Source organism: Anoplophora glabripennis, unplaced genomic scaffold (assembly GCF_000390285.2).
Source record: "Anoplophora glabripennis isolate ALB-LARVAE unplaced genomic scaffold, Agla_2.0 scaffold402, whole genome shotgun sequence".
In the NCBI taxonomy this organism is placed as follows: Eukaryota; Metazoa; Arthropoda; class Insecta; order Coleoptera; family Cerambycidae; genus Anoplophora; species Anoplophora glabripennis.
Window position 1 is genome coordinate 218,786 of NW_019416506.1, and position 21,626 is coordinate 240,411.

At 30.9% G+C, this 21,626-nt stretch overlaps 2 protein-coding genes across 7 annotated transcripts in view; one reads left to right on the top strand and one right to left on the bottom strand.

Moving 5' to 3' along the window:
• Positions 1-2,281: 2,281 nt before the first annotated feature.
• LOC108910768 (probable chitinase 2) lies at positions 2,282-10,667 on the top strand. Its single transcript, XM_018715475.2, has 7 exons — positions 2,282-2,517; positions 6,273-6,437; positions 6,495-6,690; positions 6,744-6,840; positions 7,312-7,521; positions 7,679-7,882; positions 9,490-10,667. The coding sequence occupies exons 1-7, from the start codon at positions 2,445-2,447 to the stop codon at positions 9,886-9,888; spliced, it is 1,344 nt and encodes a 447-aa protein (XP_018570991.1). The 5' UTR covers positions 2,282-2,444; the 3' UTR covers positions 9,889-10,667.
• Positions 10,668-15,939: 5,272 nt separating this feature from the next.
• The window catches only part of LOC108910788 (WD repeat-containing protein 7), a 29,315-nt gene continuing 23,628 nt past the window's right edge, over positions 15,940-21,626 (bottom strand). For 4 of the 6 annotated variants that reach the window (XM_023454779.1, XM_023454780.1, XM_023454781.1 and 1 more), the window contains one exon: positions 18,433-18,605. In XM_023454779.1, coding sequence (XP_023310547.1) covers positions 18,433-18,605 — 173 coding nt within the window. Of the gene's footprint in view, positions 18,606-21,626 lie in introns of all 6 variants that reach the window. The other 2 variants (XM_018715504.1, XM_018715503.2) reach the window with 1 other exon arrangement.

Here is a 21,626-nt window from a genome sequence, read left to right on the forward strand (position 1 = left end):
TTTCTGAATGTGAACATATTTGAAAATTTGCATGAACATCAATTTGATAATTTGCCTAACAATTGTAATCATTTAATAGAACTTGTAAGGGCTGAATGTGAAAAGTATATCGATGTACGAATAAATCATGAAGTCAAATTATTTAATTCGGTAAAATCTACGAAAAGGCAAATATTAAATAAATTAATATTATTTAGAGGACAATAAATATATTTAAATTATTTTGTAGTTTTATTTAATATGACACTAAAATATACTATTTTCTGAATTACAAACTTGAAATTGAATATTTGTCATAAGATGCAATATAATGTTTAATATGTAATAAAAATATTACTTAAACCGGATCTGCTTAAAGATGCGTGCGATCCGATTGCGTTCCACACTCCACTTCCCCGGATTTTGCAATCACTGGTACCCGTGCATTGGAATTAGATACGGCCAGTCTAGGTGGTCTGTGGTGCCAGACCTGAACTGATCCCCTCGTCCCTTCATAATAATGTATAAAGAAATTATTCCATTTTTAAAACCCTTAAAAGCGTACTTCATTGGTTCCCTTGACGGGCAATGATTTATTACTTTGCATCGAATATGATCCTACTATATATACACATTACAACATACGACTTCACTCGCGAAAAAAGAGGCCATTTCCTCTCTTTAAAACCTTAAGGGTGCGTTTACATGAAGTATTATAATTGTCAGATTGTCAGATTAATAGTACGGGAATTAACGACATATTTCATTACATCATTTCCGCAAGATTCATTTTTTTTCTATGAATTACCCGTGTAACCTTAGAAAATATCGTTTGCCACCTAAATTCCACAAGAAAACTCGTCTTTCACCCAGAAAAGTAAGCGCAAAGAAAATAAAAAAAATTTTATACCCGCAATAACGATAGTCTTTTATCGCTTGGAAAACGGTCTTCGTTAATTGTATGTTAATTATGGGTGGAAGTCTATTATTTTTGTGTTTGTTACTATAAAAAGAAGTATTGCAATCCATTTCATGCTTGCAGGTATAATTTTTTGTTTATATTTTTTTACGCTTACTTTTATGGGTGGAAGACGATTTTTATTGTGGAATTTACGTGGCAGACGATATTTTCTAAGCTTATGTTTCAACTAATACGTACATACGTCCAATAAGTTTCGCGTATGCGGTTACAATTTTTTTTCTTGTAATTGTAAACCTCCTGCAACCCCCCGTCGTAGCGATGCGGTGACAGACGTACTATTGTATATGTTACATGGGATAACTCAGAAAAAAAAAAATAAGCTTATGGAAATGGTGTAAAGAAATCTGTCGTTAATTCCCGAACTATAAAGTTACTTAAGATTGTAACAGTTCATATGTAAACGCACCCTAAAAATAACAAGATCAAATATAGTAATCTAAGCACCCACATCAGAGACAACCCATTGAATTTTCGTAAACCTCTGAGCTTTGTTTAGGGATTCCCCAGGGATTCCCCTTTATTGAAACACGGTAAACAACAGTATTTTAGAACATAATTTTGCTCTTAAAATTGGCAATTATATATATTTTTCTGAATAACTAAAACACTGATAGAACATTTAAAGAATTTTGGAATATATACCCTCACTCCGATCATGTATTTTTTTGCAAATGGCATTTTCTCGTAAATCTTATTACTGGTTTTTACATAATTAATTATTTCATCAATCATCAGTCATCACTAACGCATTTTTCATACAAACCTGATTTAATTGTCCAGAAAAATTAGATTTATTTGATAATAAAACGAAATAATGCTTTATAGAGCACATAAACGTTAATTTTCACGTTTAAGTTTTAATACGTAGGTACTTCAGTTTTAAAAAAATAAATTCTTATCTCCCATTCTAGGCGGAAATCGTCTTGGTTCATTTGTTTATTAAAATAATTTGTGAAGGCAAAGTGGCTAGATCTATGTCCTAGACTATAATAAAAGTTCAAGTTTTCCTATTTTTTCATATTTTTCTCGGCATAATATTTCCGGAAACAGAGATCCTTTGAAACGGACCCCTTGAGGTGCCGGCCCCGCCACCGAAGTTCAGCGGGCCATGGTCGACCCGACAATGTACTTATTCCAAAACTGTTAAACTATGTAAATTTTAATGAAAATATTATAAACCAAACAAGTTTTAACAGGCGGTTGACGATTTTGCCGGTTGTCTTTATTTCCATTGGAATTCTAGCCGTGCCAACACGATACTCCACTCACAAGTGAAAGGGAACAGCTACAAGAAAACCAGATAACTGTCGTATCATTCACGCGTAGGTCAAGAAGTAGGATACTGTTTTCTTATGGTATTCGGTCTCAAGTTGCTTAAAACCGCGACAGATAATTTACCACACACCTTTGTTACTAACTGTAAATTGCTGCAATATTTGTTGAAATTCGTTCGTTATTCGTTTGGCAGTTGCCCAGGAAAAACATGTGGTTTAATAAGTGTGTTTGTGTTCTCCTTGGATTTTTTGTAAATGTTCCAGTGCTTTCTTTTAACACAGGTGAGTTCGTGAAAACTTAATATATGTAGAGGTAGGTATGTATATATTCTCCTTTGTGTGATAGTTCACTACATATACAACTCTCGCATGTATATCTTATTGCAAATCAGATTATAAATAATTGAAACTAAATTAATGAATGATACAGTGTGAAATGTTTTATTTAAGAAATTTTATAATTTTGGTAAATTCATCTTGGGTAAATTCAAATATAAAAGAAGTTATATATTTTAAAACTATATTTTTGAATCTACATATACATTTATTTCCATTGCTATATGCATGCTTTCATACATCACCCTGTATATAATAATCTACAGGGTGGTGTACGGTGAAAGCAGACGGTAAAAAATTTACTATTATTATTTTTTAATAAGGCGTCCGACAATATTTCCAAGTTAAAATTGTGCGTCTCTGCCAGATTATTTAAAATATTCTTTAAACGTTAAGGAAAAAATGTTCGTTATAATAATATGCTATGTTTTTTATTCATTATTTCCATATGAGTAAATATTTAACTACTCATATGGTTATTTCTACGTGTGGTTTCTATAATGCCAGTCACAGATCAGAATTTTTATAACCAATCCACGGTAGAATCCATCACATCAAGATGATGAAGAAAACAAACACGGGCATGTACATATATTTGTAATATTTTTCAAATACCTAATAGAAGAGAACAAGATTTGATACTGTGAATTACCAAAGGCAAGAGTTGACCAACCATCTCGAGTCTAATAATTTGTATTCAGTATTTTATATTTTATGTTTTTGTATAGAATGCTAACTTTATTAATTTCAAACTACGATTTCTTTGATTTTTCAATTCTTTTAATTCGTATTCTTTTCATTTATTTTTTTATTAAAAGGTGTGTATTTCGTATTCATAGTTATTTTCCCTAAGATTTTGGAGATATTGCTGTAGGTATCTTACAAAGATTTGAATGTGGATGTAAAGTAAATGCAATACTAAATCGATTGTCCAATTAATTGTGTAGGTATTGTTTAAAGTTCAAATTACTTAACGTACTTGAACCATAAACGTTGACCTACTACTCTTGATCTACCATATTATTAAAATGAATCAATTACCTTTATGTTGTTATACAGGATAACTCAGTATTTCGTGTTTATTTAAAGGAACTACCTCACATTAATGGGGCAAAAAAATGCGCTTTAACCAAACTAACCTTTATCCACAGTTGCTTTTAGTGGCTGGAAGACAAGGCCGATAGAAGTTTTTATTTTTTTTCCAAATGGCTTTGTCCAATTCCTTTTTACGTTACAACCTGAGTAATTGAAGTAAATTACTTATATTTTTTAAGGTCACCTTACAACTTCTTTTCTAATTCATCATAAATTTCCTCTTGTAATTTTTTGCTCTGTTACCAACGGTGTTCCGGTAATTACTTTATTTTATTAGTCATCACCAACGCGTTCTTTATTCAAATCAAAGTTGGTTGTTCTTAAAAATTTGAGTTTTTTGATAATACAAAATGAAATAAAGCTTTGTAGAGAAATGAAACAGGTAGGTAACCGAATATTCTTACACGAAAATGATGAATTCAGTAACACTGTAATACATAACCCAGTTAAAAAAAAGAACAGTGTGAATTTTAGATTTTTCTCATTTTGCAAATTATACCTACTTAGTCAAATAAGAAATTCAAATTTGACGTTAAAATTTATAGAATGGGAGAAATTAATTTATATGAAAGAAGTTACAAGTTTCTTACTGCAGAAAACTTTATTTATTATCAATTTATCAAACATTTGATGTTTTTACGACAATATAAAATACAAAAAATTTAATACAAAAAAAATTAGTCATTTTGTAGGGTAGGAGTATTTTTCCCCATTTCTTTACTACATCAAAAGTGACATCTACCTATAGCATCTAAAGCTTTATGATTTATACGTACCTACTATTCTAGTTTACCAAATTCTTTAAAAAAAAGCACTTTACCAATAATTTTGACGCCCTCTATAGTGAATAAACGAAGCAACTTTTGATAGAGATGAAAAAGATGGTTAACATCAGAGACGTTAACATTATCAATGATTATTTTATTTTGACGTCAAACTACCATACCAGTACAAACTACAGTTTGCTAATTTATTTTATTTACGTTTCTTATAATTCCACCATTTCGTCGCAATAAAGATATACTTTTTTTATTCGTTACCATTTATTATTTATAAGAAAACCTGATTCATTACGTATCTAGTACCCTCATGTATAAATTATATATTGAAATGGCCTGTTTTCGGTTTAAATGCAGAAAGCGTTTTACATTCATCATTTGAGGCGTGGATTTATTATTAATCTGAATGATGACTAACCTACCTTAAAAACACAAGTTTTACAAGTAGGTATACAATTAGGATTGCCAAAACAATTTGTCTCCCAAATTTCCTGATTGCATTTGCATAACCGTTTTTTTAAGGCATCAATTATACAAACGGGTCATGTCTACGGGTCTGCCATGAAATAGATCTGGTAACCCTATATACAATTCAAAAAAGCAGACCCATATTGTAATTTCAAAATATTCTTTATGATATGTTTAAGGTATTAGGAGTTTACGAAAATTTACTACGGGTACTTCGAACTACTTCGAAGCTTTGTCTTTATTATTCTTATGGATTTAGAGATTATTTATGTAGATATGTAGGTACTTGATAAGAAAAAACTTTATTTCTTGGAAAAATTTCGAAGAACCGGTTTTTGTTTTGCTGCTGTTGTTAAATGTTAAATAGTAAAGATAGATATTATTTAAATTATTTTTTTATTTATTTGAATAAATTTCCAAATCGAAGTTAGTGCATGTAAGGTAAAATGCGTGTTAGGATAAATTCCATATTTATCACCTTAAGGGCTGTGATGTCATCAAAATTATTTTTCTCAATTTTGTCAATATTTTGTGTCATGTGAAAGTTCTCTTTTTTCTCAACAGTTTAAAAAAAAGTTCTTACCTCCCTACCTCTTTTCTTTAAAAAAATATAAGATGATAAATTAAAATTAGAAGAAATTAAATAAGCAGGTCAAGTCTGTATTGATTTTGTCAGCATTGCCATGGAAAGCACAATATTTTTACTGTTATACTCATAACATTTTAATTATTTTTATGCAAATTTACTATAATTATTAAAAAAATGAATGCTCAATTAAAAAATAGATGTTTCTGATCTTTAGAGAAACTTGGAATGATTCGAAACTAGCACTACGGCGTCTTAATAATTGAAAGTCGGTATCTTGTTTTCCAAGGAAATACTGATAAAATTAGTAACAGACTTGATGGAACCAGTGTTTACATACCCCTCATTTTAATCTTTTCCATGGAAAAAGGCATCGAAAAACATTTTTAGTAAAAGTTGTCAAGAAAAATGATTACTTTATGCACATTGTGGGTATACTTTCCTACAAACTTTTTCTTTACATTTGTAATGATCCTGTGTGAATAAGAATTATCTCAATCAGCGCAATGGAATTTCAACACTTTAATCTCATTTTACGGCAAATCAAAGTGTTGTTACCATTACAAAAAGTAATGCAATCCAGCGAACCACGACAATAGCAAAGCCAAATAAAATGTTTTGATTTACCTAATTACGTTTGTGACGAAAATACTTACCTTTACTATTGCGACGAAAGCCTACAAAACCAATTTTTTATGCTACTGCTAGTTAATTTGGCGGACGCTTTTTTAATTCTGAATTAAATAATGTACTAATTTTTATATTGTTTCTAGGTCCAGCACATGAGAAATTAGTCGTATGTTATCTTGGAAGTTGGTCTGTATACAGACCAGGAAGGGGATCATTTACAATTGAACACTTAGAACCGTCACTATGCACTCATGTAATCTATTCTTTCGCGGGTCTGTCTGTGAAAAACAATTCAATTAGGTCTCTAGGTAAATACACTCTATTAGCACGTTAATTTGCAAAATTTAATTTTATTTTATGTCTAGATCCCTGGCAAGACTTGACAGAGGATCATGGGAAAAGTGGATACCAAAGAATAACCATGTTAAGAAACAGATACCCTCATCTTAAAGTAACTCTAGCTATTGGCGGTTGGAACGAGGGTTCGAGTAATTATTCTCAACTGGCGGCTAATCCAGTGAGAAGGAGTGAATTTGTTTCTAATGCATTGGAATTCGTAAAGTACAAATATTCTATTTCCCTAATAAAAATTTGTAGACATGTTTCATTTACAGGAAATACCATTTCGATGGTCTCGACTTGGACTGGGAATTCCCCGGAAAGAGAGGGGGAACCCCGGAAGACAAATTAAACTTTTTATTATTAGTAAAGGTAAGTGTTGTAAAAATTGTTTTTTTTGTTTCTACTTCTTCTATTTATTGCAAAAAACTGTCTTTATGATATACGCTTTTGTGTTTTACACATGTGACAACCACTATAGTGTTTCTCTTTATTTTAAATCCATAACTTTGGAATTCTGTAGGCACTTTTACACCCAGATACTTTTTTTATACAGATTAGCAGATACGGAAACAGGAGACTTTACTTCAGGTGCAGACAAATAGAACCTATAAAAGCTTTTGTAAGATTCACCAACTACAGCTCGGCTTTATTCAGTTTTCAATAAATAAAACAAAACAATACAATTCACAAACAGTAATACTTCAGTTTTCAAAAAACACAACATTCGCAAACAAATACACGTTCACACATAATAAAAGTAGAAATCGAAAATTGTTTCTAACAGTATATATGTGCTAAAATGTTTATATGTTATGTACTTACATTTATGTATCATTGCAGGAATTAAGGGCAGCTTTTAGAAAACATAATCTACTTCTGACTGCTGCCTTTGGTGCTGGTAAAGACACCATAGACGGTGGGTATGACGTAGAGGGACTTTCTCTTTACTTAGATTTTATTCATATGATGTGCTACGACTACCATGGAACCTGGGATGGAAAAACTGGTGCTAATGCCCCTTTAAGAAGTAGCGATGACGTATTCAGTGATGTGAGTATACCGAATGCAATGAATAATCATGCCTAGACATAAAAAATATAATCTGTTTATGTGATGGTAAAATCATGTTTTTTTGAAGTATCAGAGAATAGGAACATCCTGGTTAGTAAGTAAAAGGTCACGAGATATATATTCTTTTATATTTCAGGAATATTCTATAAATTATATGTTGAAACTCGGGGCACCAGCTAGCAAGTTAGTCATGGGGATTCCACTTTACGGCAGAACCTTCATCTTGGAGGATCCGATATCTCCGTCACCAAAGAGGAAACCAAGATTGGGAGCTATAGCTGGAAGTACTGGCTTCCAAGGACCTTACACGCGAGAAAACGGGTTCATGGGCTACAATGAGGTAATATTTTCTATTCGATTTGTCAATGAAATCTTATTACTTAAGGGGGAACTTTTTTGAGTGGGACAAATTGACTAGAATTTGACCAAACATTGACATTTTTTTGCTAATATTTTGAGCTACATTTGCAAATTTTTTCAAGTCATTTGTGTTGAAAAAACCGAAGTTATGGGCTGTTGTCTACCGAAGGTCGTTGTCCGAGTTGGTTGTTCACAGGAAATGTGGTCACAATTTTGATTTGAAAGCAAACTGATTGTTTTCCTGCATTATTAACATGTTTTCTAAAAATATGAACCTCATTGCAGGTAAAAATTGTGAAAATTTAAGTTTTTACATGTGTTTGAAATAATGTGTCGATTTTCACCATTTTTTTTTCACATATTTTGAATAAAAAACACCTTTAAAATTAAGGGGACCGCCTAGCTGAGTGTCTTGGCCGGTAGATTTCGATCTGCGGAGTTAAGCGTCACGGACGCAGGCTGGAATTTAGATGGGTGACCTAAGGCATGCGTGTGGTTCCCGATAAAAATGATAATGAGAATAGAGCAATAAATCTCTGTAACTCAAGGCCATGCTATCATACATAAAAACACGAGACTTTGCCACCAAGCCACCCATGTAGTAATAGGATGGTTTGAAGAAATGTACTCGAGTAATGAAGGAGGGTGCACAAGGGGCCTAATAAGGCCTAAGTGCCGGGGTGGAAAAACAATTCCACCACCCTCCGACATACAGACAGACAGAAAGACCTTTAAAATTATCATATCATCCCATTTGTTGATTCACGTTCTTTATAATTTCATAAAGAAACACACTTACAATTTTTATAACGATCAGTTCATAACTTTTTGAGCTTGAACTCCCGTGAATCAAAAAAATGTCATTTCTAGAAAAACGCGTTTGAAAATTCCCGAAAACTAGAAATTTCAGAAAGTAAGCAATAATATAGAATGCTTACCGATCAATCAGCGACTCCACCACCATAATAGCCCTTCTTCTTCCTCATAGGCATCATTCTGAGCTTGCATCTGTTCTTTTCTTGCACTCTATAGCAAATCGACAACCAGCATACATACATTTTTATTGATTTTATTACACAGTTTGTCTAAATATGAATTAATGCACAAATAACAGACTTTCCTCCATTCTAACGCAGATTTTCTATAAAATGGAGTTAGTTTGAAACTCAAATTACTTTTTGTTGTAAAGAAATTTGTAATTTGTCGCTTTTGAACAAGCGGCATCGTAAATTACAAATTTCGTTACACCAAAAAGTAATATGAGTTTCAAACTAAATCCATTTTATAGAAAATCTGCGTTAAAATGTGAGAAAGTCTGTTATTTGTGCATTAATTCATATTTAGACAAACTGTAATAAAATCTACAAAAATGTATTGCTGGTTGCGTATATGCTATAAAGCCCTCTTAATATGTGACTAGACTACCCGAACAAGCGCTCCACCCTACCTGCTGTGTGCCCAAGTGCTGACCTGATTGGAACGAATAAGAATTTCGTTTTGAAATTTTGGCAGCGTAGTCTGTACTAGCAATAAAAAAAAAAATGATTTTTTGAACTTTCTAATGTGGTTTCCCCCATTAAATTGTAGATTTGTGTGGAGCTGAAAAACACCACGGCTGGCTGGAAGACGTATTGGGATGAACAATCAAGAACACCATTCGCCGCAACCGGAAATCAGTTAATATCTTACGATAACGAACAATCGATCGCGGAAAAAGTCCAGTTTGCTATGGAGAAGGGTCTAGCTGGCATCATGGTTTGGTCGGTCGATACGGACGATTTTCATGGGGACTGTTCGGACGGCGATGACGAAACGTTCGTTAACTTCCCCCTTATGAGGTGCATTAACAAGTCTATCATCCAATCGCTCAAATATATCGAAAATACTATTAGTCAGAAAAAGGAGCTTGGAGCTGGTTCTGTTAGCAAAAATATTCCTTGTGTAATTGTTGTTATGTTGGCAATTGCTTTTAGTTTAATACGTTAAGTTTACGCAAGGCTGTGACTGTCTTCTATGTAAGTATATGTATATATAAAATGACGATTATACCTATAATATGAACATACAAATATGTAATTAGTGATTTAGTAAGGAATGTTACAAATAATCGTATCGTACATACACTAGGTACGACTATTTAAAAAAATCAGGACAAAAATGCAAATAATAATATATAGAGAAAACTGACTGCAAAATCTAGTCCATTTAATCAATACTCAGTTATTTTTTTCTCCGTTTGGGATCCGAACTTAATTTGCATGTTTTTTTTTATATTTAATCTAAACAATCACACGCTAACTCTTATATTGCCGACAGGCATGGAAAGACTAAGATAGTAAATTTATGTCATCTATTAAACTTTATTTTTTTCCTATTCTCCTCTCCGCAGCAGGTTATACATGGTGTCGATATATTCCACCGACAAAATTTTGCAGGTAATTCTCCGGATGAAAGTACAAAATCTTGTTTGATATACAGAGTGACAATGTTGAATTTTTTTTAGTTATCGTCATTAGTTTTACACATTTTTTAAAATAATTCAATCAGTTTGAGGATCGTCGGAATATACAGTATGCAAAAAAATAATGGAAAGGGGTTCATTATTCCCAACACAATAGTTTCATATTTCCTCTGACACATAGATTTTGCATTTTAAGAAGACACTTTTTCATGTACTCCCGCCTCTCGGAGTTGGTTGTTAATTTTTTTTAAAGGGAACTATAATTCATGTAGAATATAAAGAGTGACCGCAAAAAACCTGTGATTTTCGCCCGTTTTTTCACAATTCGCAGAGAATTAAAAAAATACATAAAATGTTTTTGGTCGCAAATTACTTGTTGTAAAAAACTGAAATGAGCATAGTATTCAGTATTTTGAAAATTTAAAAAATCACCCCTACTTAGGGGTTGAAATAATGCCAAAAATGAAGAATTTTAATATTACCAATTGATATAAAAACTATTAGCATGTGAATTATCTTAATAAATTTTTTTTTAATTTTTACAATTATTTCTGATATTCTCTATTTTTCGGGATGTTTCCACCCCCTGAGTGCGCTTAGGGGTGGATATTCTAATTCAACATGCTTATTTCAGTCATGAGAATGAATCTTTCTTTGCATCAAGAATCATTCGAAAATTTTAAAAAAACTAAAAGCTATGCTCATCTTAATTTTTTACAATGATTAATTTGAGACCAGACATATTTTTATCTATTTTCTTTATTTCTCTGCGAATTGTGAAAAACCGGGCGACTTTTGCGGTCACTCTTTGTCAATTGAAATAAAAAGTGATGATATGTGAGTAGCTCTAAATCGTCAGAATAGTATATACCAAATTTTTATTAAAATTTCGCCAATATTTCCAGATTTTCCAGGTATATCTAGTTAACTTTTCAGGCAAAAATGATCAATATTAGTTTTTATTTTTAAATCATTATCATTTTCCTAATTTTTTAACTTTTAACTCGTACATAATTATTATTTCAAAAATTATACAGCGGCTGCTATAAAGTTTGCACCTTACGCCACATGGGAAACATTATTTGATTTAAAAAAAATCTAATAATTTTTGCTTGGCTGATTACTAAATAACGGCAATCTAGATGTACAGGGCGATTTTTTGTTTAGTACCTTGGTTTAATTAGCCAAAATTGAAAAATATTTTTCAAATATGTGCAATTTTTGGCTAAATTTTACTACTATATAAATTGGAAAGTTCTTACTTTCCAAGGTACCTACAGTGTGTTCAAACTTAAATTTCCGAAAAATTTTTTTTAAATAAATTCAAAACACCTAATAAACAAACGACAATGTACACAGGTTTATATTCTTTATAAAAAAGATAATTACTACTATTTAGAATTTTTCACGGGTGGATAAAACTGGGGAGGTTTGGATAAAATTTTGTTGTTTTCCTTGACGTGATATTTTTTTATTATTTATTTACATCAAATGGAATCTAACGACATCTAGTGGCAGCATCTCGAAAATAAAGATTGATTAGAACTGAAATTTTAAAAAATTTCAGGAAAATTCGAGAAATTTCCTGATAATCCCTCTGGAATGGTTTAATTTAGATTAATATCGATTGAATTGAATCTTTGGATCTGTCATAAATCAAAGTTCAGTGTTAAAAATTATAACTAGAGCCTTCATAAATGTTTACAAGCCACGTGACCGTTGAGCTTAGGCAACCCAACATTACACGATTGGTACTGGTAACGAAATTTTCCTAAATCTTGGCGTCACCAACATTAATGATTCGTTTACAGTGAACAATGACGAACCGTTACGTATATACTCGAGATAATACAATCGCTGATTGATTGAATAAAATTTCGTAAAAAATTACACCAATAACAGTCGATGGAAGAGAATATTGTGTTTTAATGTAATCTTGATCGTAAAGGAAATAAAATTACTGGTCACTTGGCTTGTAATAATTTATGAAGACTATATTTTCTTACAAGCAATAAATAAACCTTTAATGTATTCTACAAGAATGTAACCAAAAATTATAGTTCTATTTAAAAAAAAATGCCTTAAAAATGTAAAATCAATATCTCCGAGGAAATGTCATGAAACTTAATCATTTTGGAAATAATGGATTTATTGTGCATACTTTGGAATGCACATTTGAAATAATCTACATACTTATCTGGAACCGTGGTCCGTGTAAACCCTTCAATTTTTTTTGTAGCCGTAACCCCATCTCTTGAAAGATTTGTTACATTTTTTCATTTTTTAATCTCATGTATTTTTTTGGTATTTTCAACTGTTTGGATGCTATTCATCAAAATGTGACTTAAACCATAGTCACATTTTTTATGTGCTATCTGCTGACTTTAGTATTATACAGGGTGATTCAGAACTTATCCAAAAAAAAAAAAAAATGGTGGATGTACAGGGAGCTCTTACAAATACAATTTTGTAAAGAAAAAAATCAAAAAGAGCAGTTCAAAAATGATTTAAAAATACACTTGCACTGCACTGGAAACTGGTCTACTGTAAAACCTGACGTCGCACAATGCAACTGCTTTTGCCGCTATTGTTATTATTAATTAATAAAATTAATTTGTGGTTTTAAATAAAATAATTTGACATACCTGATGTTACATCTGTTCAAAATGTTGTCCACCGACGTGTAAACACATTTGGGTCCATCTTACTCAGTTTGTACGAACTAACATAAATGTTGTCTTGCTTCACCATAAATTAAAATGATATCCATCAAGTCCGAGTTACTATACACGCAAGCCATTTTTGATGCTAACCACTAAAAAACTTTTGTAAACACTATCGCAACGACGATTGTAAAATCGGATTTCAGTATTCACTGAGGCCACGTGGCTCTCCAGGCGTATTGCGAATGACACTAGAGACTACAGTTGTCCAGCTATGTAATGGTTGAAAGTACAACAATATTTTTCTCGGAAACTATAAGGATTTTACAAAATTTATTGTTACGATATTGACTCCATTTCTCATGCCGCATCTATTCCCAAATTTTTTTGGATAAGTTGTGAATCACCCTGTATGTTTTCAACTGTGGTGACCCAATCGGGTGGCAAATATGACCATTAGAAAGATTGCTCTATCAGCAAAAGTATAAAACATACGAGAACTAAAAATAATCCTTTTATCACTTTGTGTATGAAAAATGTGGATGTGAATTTCCGCAAATAGATTTTTTGTTTTTAGTTTGGTCAGAGATTCACATCTACTGTTTTGTCACACGCGTTGGTGGAAAAGATTGAATATTTCATTCGCACGTTCCTAGTAATTTTTTGGGCCCTTAACAAATTCAATAAATATTGTTTGAGGTACATTAGACGAGGGAAGAGGTGGACTTTTGACGTGCTGTGAATAAAAGTGCAGGAGAATATTAGATAATATATATTTGACTAAATTCGATCTTCATTTATGCAACATAAAACAAGTATATAATATTGCTAAAATTGTCTTATATACATAACATGAACACCAGATTGACATATTACATTTAAAATTTGTGAATATTTTAACTGTTTGTAAATAATTGCAATCTATGACTCGCCTTAAATATTTACCTCAGTGTACATAAATCGTATGTACAAAAGCGATATTGAAACATAAAGAATAGGCATTAATATTAAGTTTCGAAATTTAAATCATGTATCTTACAATTAAAAATGTAATAAGATCTGGCATAAATTTATGAATGAATTTATATTTATAATACACACATTTATATGCAATAAAATTGTAATACTAGAAGAAACTTAATTTATTTTAGGAAACACCTATATGTTTCACGTGATAATTGAGTTTGAGCTAATATTTAATATAGTTATAGGTTTGATTAATATTTTTTGGCTTTTTAAACGACCGTTGTCAATTATCACGTGAAACATCGATCACAAATCACAATAAACGTTATATATTCTTATAAGGGCTATAAAATACAATGGTACAAAGTACATCACAAAGGGGAGTAGTACACATATATTTTTGGTTTAAATGAACTCTCAAAAAAAAAAAAAACGATAAAGTAAGTAACAAAAATAATTTGTTTTTGGTAAATTGAATTACTTTCATAATATATATTTTTTTAAATAATAAAATAGGAAAATGTACCGACTATTTTCAGATAATTTCATAATGTAACAAATAACGTGGGGAATTAAAATTTATATAGTTATACTTACTCTAAATTCTAAAGTTTAAAAATAAATAACAGTTATATACAATTTATAAACATGAGAAACAAAATGATAAAAATAATGACACATATACAGTGTGCTTCATATGTCCGAAAACTTATTTTTTTTGTAGATACCTGTACAAAATTTATTAGAAAACCTATTTGAACTCACTACAAATGAAAAGAAAAAGATAAAAAATCTATAAAAATTAAATTATAGACGCGGATCGACAAAGTGTGAAACACACTGCATATATACCCATAATTTACACGCAGATAATTAACAGAGATTAAAAAATGTATAGACTTTCATATTTCCACTTATATTCAACACTTGTCACACAAATATGACATGCTTTATATGTTACTTTTAAGCAATCAAAGGTTGTACTAAATATTTCCGCTTGTACACATTACTCTCGGCAAGTTGCAACTTGCGTCTTTCCGACAGTCACAAAATAATCCAGACTTTGTCAAGTTTGGAATTTCAAACTTTAACTCAATTTAACCCTTTTTAACTAGATTGTTTTGTTTGTTCTTTATTTTTAGGTTCTTGTTTACTAAAGACGATATAAAAAAATGATAAATAAGAAATATTTCAGTTCCTTCTGTTAATGTGCAGAGAAAAAAATGTTATGCTTTACTCCAAATCATCAAATATTGTACACTGATGAGAAAATGATAGTTCGGAATTTTTTTAGTGATGGTGGTCACTTAAAAAATGACAAAAGTCAGTGATGGTAAATGACCGGTCCGATTAAAAATAAATGACCCATTTTCTCAGTTATTTCATTAGTTACTTTAAAACCAATATTTATAATTGTCAATAATTTGCCTTCATATATAAAGACGACACAGCAAAAACGGTGAATGACAATTTTTACGGTATAAGGAATTAGTACCAAAAAATGTGTGTAAAAAGTAGAATCAATCAAGTGGCCCAGGCTTCTTGGCAATATCGCTGACAGTCTAAAACATGCTATCTTAGATTTCCGTTGGAAAACATGCTATCTTAAATTTCGGTTGGAAAACATGCCATCTCAAATTAAGCTTAGAAAACATGCTAACTCAGATCTTTATGTAAAAACATGCTATCTCAGTTTGATTAGAAATTTAAGTTGGCACATTGAATGACTGAAACCGTGCATTTATAATAACTTATATAGTATATTTTTCAAAAAGTAAGGAATATTTAAGTTCAGGTACACTGTTTATTTTACTTTTCAATTAATTTTCTTAACTTACTGTTATAATGACAAAATTATTAATTAAAAAAATAGAATAATGTCCAGTATGCTGCAACACGTACATTATTCGACGTTTTTTTGAAATAACAAATTATAAAAAATAATGTACATAAAAATGTTTACTATTACTAAAAATTATTCGATTTTTTTCATACGTTTGCTTTGATATAAAAATTAATAGCACACTCTTACCTGATTCATAGTTACTACTCTTACTTTTATTAATAGAGTTAACATAATAACCAGAATATAAATATAATGTGTAAAGTTGAGTGATATGTATATATCGATGCGACGGGTGCATATGATATGCACGTGCACATTTCCGCGGTTCCCCATGCACACATGTTTATCATCAGCACATCATAAAGTACCGGTAATAAAAGTGTCACGTACCTGCATTTCACTTCCAAAGTTTTTGCGAGGACGCGGCTACCGTGTTTTTATTGAGGTGCAGTAAAAACGATTCAGACTTGGAGTTTGGGGCTTAGCCCCACGCTATCAATTTTGATATTAAAGCAACTAAAGCAAAATATTCCTTACTTTTTGAAAAACATATTATATAAGTATTATAAATTCACGGTTTCCATCATTCAATGTGCCAACTTAAATTTCTAGTCAAAGTGAGCTAGCATATTTTCCAAGCTTAATCTGAGATAGCATGTTTTCCAACCGAAATTTGAGATAGCATGTTTTCCAACTGAAATCTGAGATAACATGTTTTCGTACTAAAGCGTCGATTAACAATGAGTTCAACATTAAATTTGGACATCCACACAGCGATGCCTACAGTATTTGTGATAAATATAGTGCAGAAGCATTATTGAAGAATAAAAATGACACAAACATGCCAGAAAATAATGCGAAAATAATTCAATTTTAAAAAAAGAAACTGAATGCTTCTGTGAAGCAAATGAAAAAGCAAACAGTAGACAAAAAGAACGTGAGGAAAAAGAAGAATGTTCATGGAAAAAATAAATAAAAAAGAGAGAGAAGAAAATTCCTGTTTTTCATAACATAAGTTATTTACAATGAATGTTTATTCACGATTATTAGATTGATTTGTAGCAGTTATAAAACTTTATTTTGGACTTGCATCGTTTTGGTGTTTTTTTAATGACATACATCATTTTTGTAATTTTTTTTGTTGCTTGGGATCTAAGGACACTTTTATCGCTTTCACCGATAAATAATTAATTATGCGTTGACAAAAAATTTTGATTTAAAATTTAAATGGTATGATTTCCGAATTTAGTTTTAAACTTTAAAATTCATTTTCTAGTAAATGAAATAAAAGCGACTCATCATTTTTGCCGTATGGTTTACATGTTTGTTTCTTAAAAAAGGGCAAGATCAACAGTTTAGTGTGAAGTTACGAGAAAGTATTTATTAAAATGCAAGAAATGCCCAATAAAAATACAAATAATAAGTTACCGATTTTTAAATTACCGGTCATTTAACCATCACTAAATTTTTTATATTATAGCAATATAATAATTTATCTATAGTCTAATAATGTGAAATTAATGTGCCGTTAAAAGGGTTCACAGTTCATATCATATTAGAATATCTATATTCTTTGTACTTTATATGTTGTATCAAAGTGTTATATGCTTGTTTTATTGAAAAGTTGTTAATTCAAGCTACTAATTGTCAAATATTCTACTTTCAGTTGTCACAAAACTAAAAGTTTTACAGTCAAATTATTGTTCAGCATACAATACTTTGTTTCTATTTTGTAATCAGTTTCATAAGTATTTATCTTTGTTCTTCTCGATATTTTTTATAATAACTGGAAATAAATCTTTGTTGTCCGAGTTTAACTTTTTTATCGTAATAATTTCGATAATTCTCAACCAAATCAATTTCTACTCTATGAAACAAACGGTGAATCTAATTTTATGTACGCTACAGGCACATGTAATCATTTTTGTAAGGCTGTTTTTAAATGATACGTCCCAGTTTACTCGACTGGGACAAACTGGAAAATGCTTCTATAATTTGGAATATTATCTCTTTAACTCTACATCCGTGCATTTCAAATTATTGTCACACTCTTATTTTCGTCATTAAAGTTGTTAAGTTCACATGTCTCGAATTCATTTTGTGTTAGTAACATGTAATAATAGCGTTTTAATAATTGCAGAACATAGTAAATTTTCGCGATATATATTAACGTAATATATATTACCCAGCCTGATTTATAAATATGACACACAAGTTTTTCCATATTTGTATTTTAGTAACACAATAATATCGACTAAAACTATTCTGATATACATTTGTACATTAAGAATTAATCTCTAGTATTGCTTATGGTATTGGCGAAAATGTAAAATTTACTGTAAAAATATTTAAATGCAACGAATAACACAATCTATACCTAGAAAATAAGTAATAATATATTACACACCTAAATGTTACTATCACAAAATATAAAATTTGCCCTTAACAACCCCAGCAACTCGAACTTAAGAAAAAATCGTACAACCTACCGTGCATGTAAAATATTATAGATTATCATATGATCATAAGATTACAGATTTGAAAGAACAACGTTATTAGGGAAAGGCCACAGTTTCTCATGCATGGCCGAAATGTTATACATTGAAACGGGTTTCAGAACCGTCCGCCAACATCAGCGTCACCGTCCTGTTATTTATCCATATTAATCTAGCTAATCTCATCGGATTTAAACGCGCCACGTCCGCTATAGGGGCTGTGCTGTAGGATTTTACATTTTTCGTCTGAGACTGGCCCAACCCAAACATTCCTGCAATAATGTTTCAAAATTTACTTTCTTGACAGTCTACCCACTTATTTTGCGATTGTTCATGCATAGTCTGCCAAATCAAACTTGTTTCATTGGCCTGTACGAGTGGTTTTTCCACTTGCGGCAGCTCATTATAGAGAGCTTCTGACAGATTACACCAAATAAAGGGTATAACTTTAAATGAAAGTCTGTTTTTTAAGAGTTAATAGTAGATGTTTTCAAGAATACTTATCTGAAATGTATATAATCCGGGCGAATTAGACCGAACACATGCCTGTTTCAAAAATCAGGTTTACATCCAATTTTATGGGCTTAAAATTAAGTAAAAAATACACAAAATAAAAGCTTAAATTTGTGTATTTGCAGAGGTCGAGCGTCATATTGTTTATAACAAACGAAAAAAAATTGCCCATTTTTTGCAATGTTTTGCTTATATCTCCGAAAATAAGCCTCTAATCGACATGAGATATACTTATCAATTTTGTTCCTGAGGAAATTTGCTATAGGGTTGAGCTTTTGCCAAAACTCGCAAAATTTTTTTTACATTGCAAAATTTGTAGTGAAAAAAAAAAAATGTGCAAAATTTTCAGCATTAAGTAAAAAGAACGAATTTGACTGAAATTGGATGAAACTACAGAAAAGATAACTGTTGGGGTGCTCAACAAATACCTGCAATCCGGACCCCCAATTTCAAAATGGTGGCCTATTGCAAAATTATAAAGACGAAAACACGAGCGCGTATACCTTCTGCCCAAGTCAAGGTATCGAAATTTGGTAAAAAAGGATCGAACGGTAATTACATTATCTCGCGTCTGTGTAAATTTCAGATTTTTTGATTGCAAAATAAAAAAGCTATTAACAAAAAACCAAAAAAAAAAAAAACGGTAACTAGGGTCCTTATTTCCGACATTTTTTAATATACAGATTTCAAACCGATTGCATCAAATGGTGCTTAAAAAAGCATGAATTAAGAAAAAACGCGTCTCGATCCGACCAATAGGAGCTGAAATAATTTTTTTTTCTTTAAACTGTATTTTGGCTGTTCAATTTAATATTTTTTAATAAATTTGGTCTCGTTGTAAAGTAGAAGACTTAACAAATGGATTGCGGCACTTAGAAAGCAGGTACCGGGATGCATTTTTTAAATCAACTTATTTTTTCCGCTCTTTCGAATGACGTAAGCCAGCGGTCGGTAACTGGCAGACCGCGGTCCAAGTCCGGACCACGGAAGGTAAAATACTGGACTGCCAAAATTTTTTTGAATGTATAAATTACTCAAATAAATTATTAAAAAAATATTTTTTTACGTTTGAGGGCCACCCTTATCATTTTTTCTAGTACTTTACAATTGTGTGACTGATTTGAGTTCTTAATGGTTAGTAAGCAGATTAAATTTGAGTCCAAATTAAAATAAAAAATTAGTAAGAAAAATGATTTTTTTTTCTGGACCTCGTTAAAAATTTTCAAAAGTATCCTGACCTCACCTAAAATTACTTGCTGACTCCTGGTGTAAGCAAAAGTCTGTGAAAGTCATCGCCAGATCCCGACAAATACATTTTTATTGACTTTTCACGTTTTCTTTTGTAATTTAATTGTGCTTTCGATATTTTGAAAAGTAAGATCTTTTTACTTATTTGAAAACAAAAGTCAATCATTTCTTTGAAAAAAAATTATGAATGAATGAAAAATTACCGTGCTCAGAAGATGTATAAAATATCGTCTTAAAATTAACTGTTACACTTATTTCATATTATTGAATGTTACAATACCAACATTATATATAAGTAATGCATTTTATAGTATTTAAAAGAACTGTTACATTCAATTCTACCATGTTTTATTTAATGAATTGTATTGCTAGAGAAAGTTTTTAATTTTTATAAGAATAATCGACATAAGTATACCTCATGTTGATTAGAGGCTTATTTTCGGAGATATAAGCGAAAAACTGAAAAAAGAACAATTTTTTTTTTCTTTTGTTATAAACAATATGACGCTCGACCTCTACAAATACACAAATTTAGGCTTGTATTCTGTGTATTTTTTACTTAATTTTAAGCCCATAAAATTCAAGGTAGGTCCGATTTTTGAAAAAAAAAACCTAAGTTGCCCAAACTACTATCAAATGATTAGTCGAGTTATGATTTATTTTTTTATCTGCACTTGAAATCCTTTCAAGATACTGGGTGTCAAATTCTTTAAAAAATGTTTTTTTTCGTAAAAATCTTAATCCTTTAGCCGATTTTGTTAAAATTTAAAAAGTCCACTGGCGTCTCAGGGGCACCTTAACTAATATTTTTGACAAAAAAAATGTGCAGGACTTATTTAAAACTTTTATCATATTTTTCGTATTAAGCAACCAAAAATACAACTTTTTTGTCTCTTGAATTTTTTTTGTATCCTGCTTCCCTTTTGGAGAAAAAAAAAATAAAATCACTTTATTGCATTTTTATAAATCAAATTAAATTACTCCAGTCGGGTTAGACAAAAAAAGGGCTTAACCGGGAAAAAATTAGGGACCACAATTTTATTGTTCTAACCTTTAGGGGGGGTCAATAGTAGTGTAAATTCAGAATCGCGACTGAATTCCACCCCTGCGTCAGCCGCCATCTTGAATTTAAGGAAAAATCGTTTTTGCTAAATATCTCGGCCATTTTCAACTTTACAACAAAAATAGTAATGACTTAAGTTGTTGCAAATGCAATTTCCTACAACTTCTTTTATTACAAATTTTATCGTGAGATCGATATTTTTCAAGTTAAGGGGGAAAATAGTGACAAAGTATAATTATTGAATTAGCTCGTTTGTTATTGACTATACGACATAAATGTACATAAATAAAGTTGGAGATAATTATATTTTCTACAATTTTGATCTCTTTGATTTTTTCGCTACTACCAATATTTAAGGTCCTACGCTTGCGGTAAAGACGCGAGCGTAGGACCTTGCGGGAGTTGGTTTCAAAGGAATTGTTTTTGCTCAATATCTCGGCCATTTTCAACTTTACAACAAAAATGGTAA

What these genes read in the sequence shown, in the direction of transcription:
- LOC108910768 (XM_018715475.2), top strand. Translation starts at nt 2,445, where the DNA reads ATGTGGTTTAATAAGTGTGTTTGTGTTCTCCTTGGATTTTTTGTAAAT. An exon ending in AATGCATTGGAATTCGTAAA is followed by an intron (nt 6,691 to 6,743) that starts GTACAAATATTC and finishes TTTCATTTACAG; the next exon opens with GAAATACCATTTCGATGGTC. An exon ending in GCGATGACGTATTCAGTGAT is followed by an intron (nt 7,522 to 7,678) that starts GTGAGTATACCG and finishes TTTATATTTCAG; the next exon opens with GAATATTCTATAAATTATAT.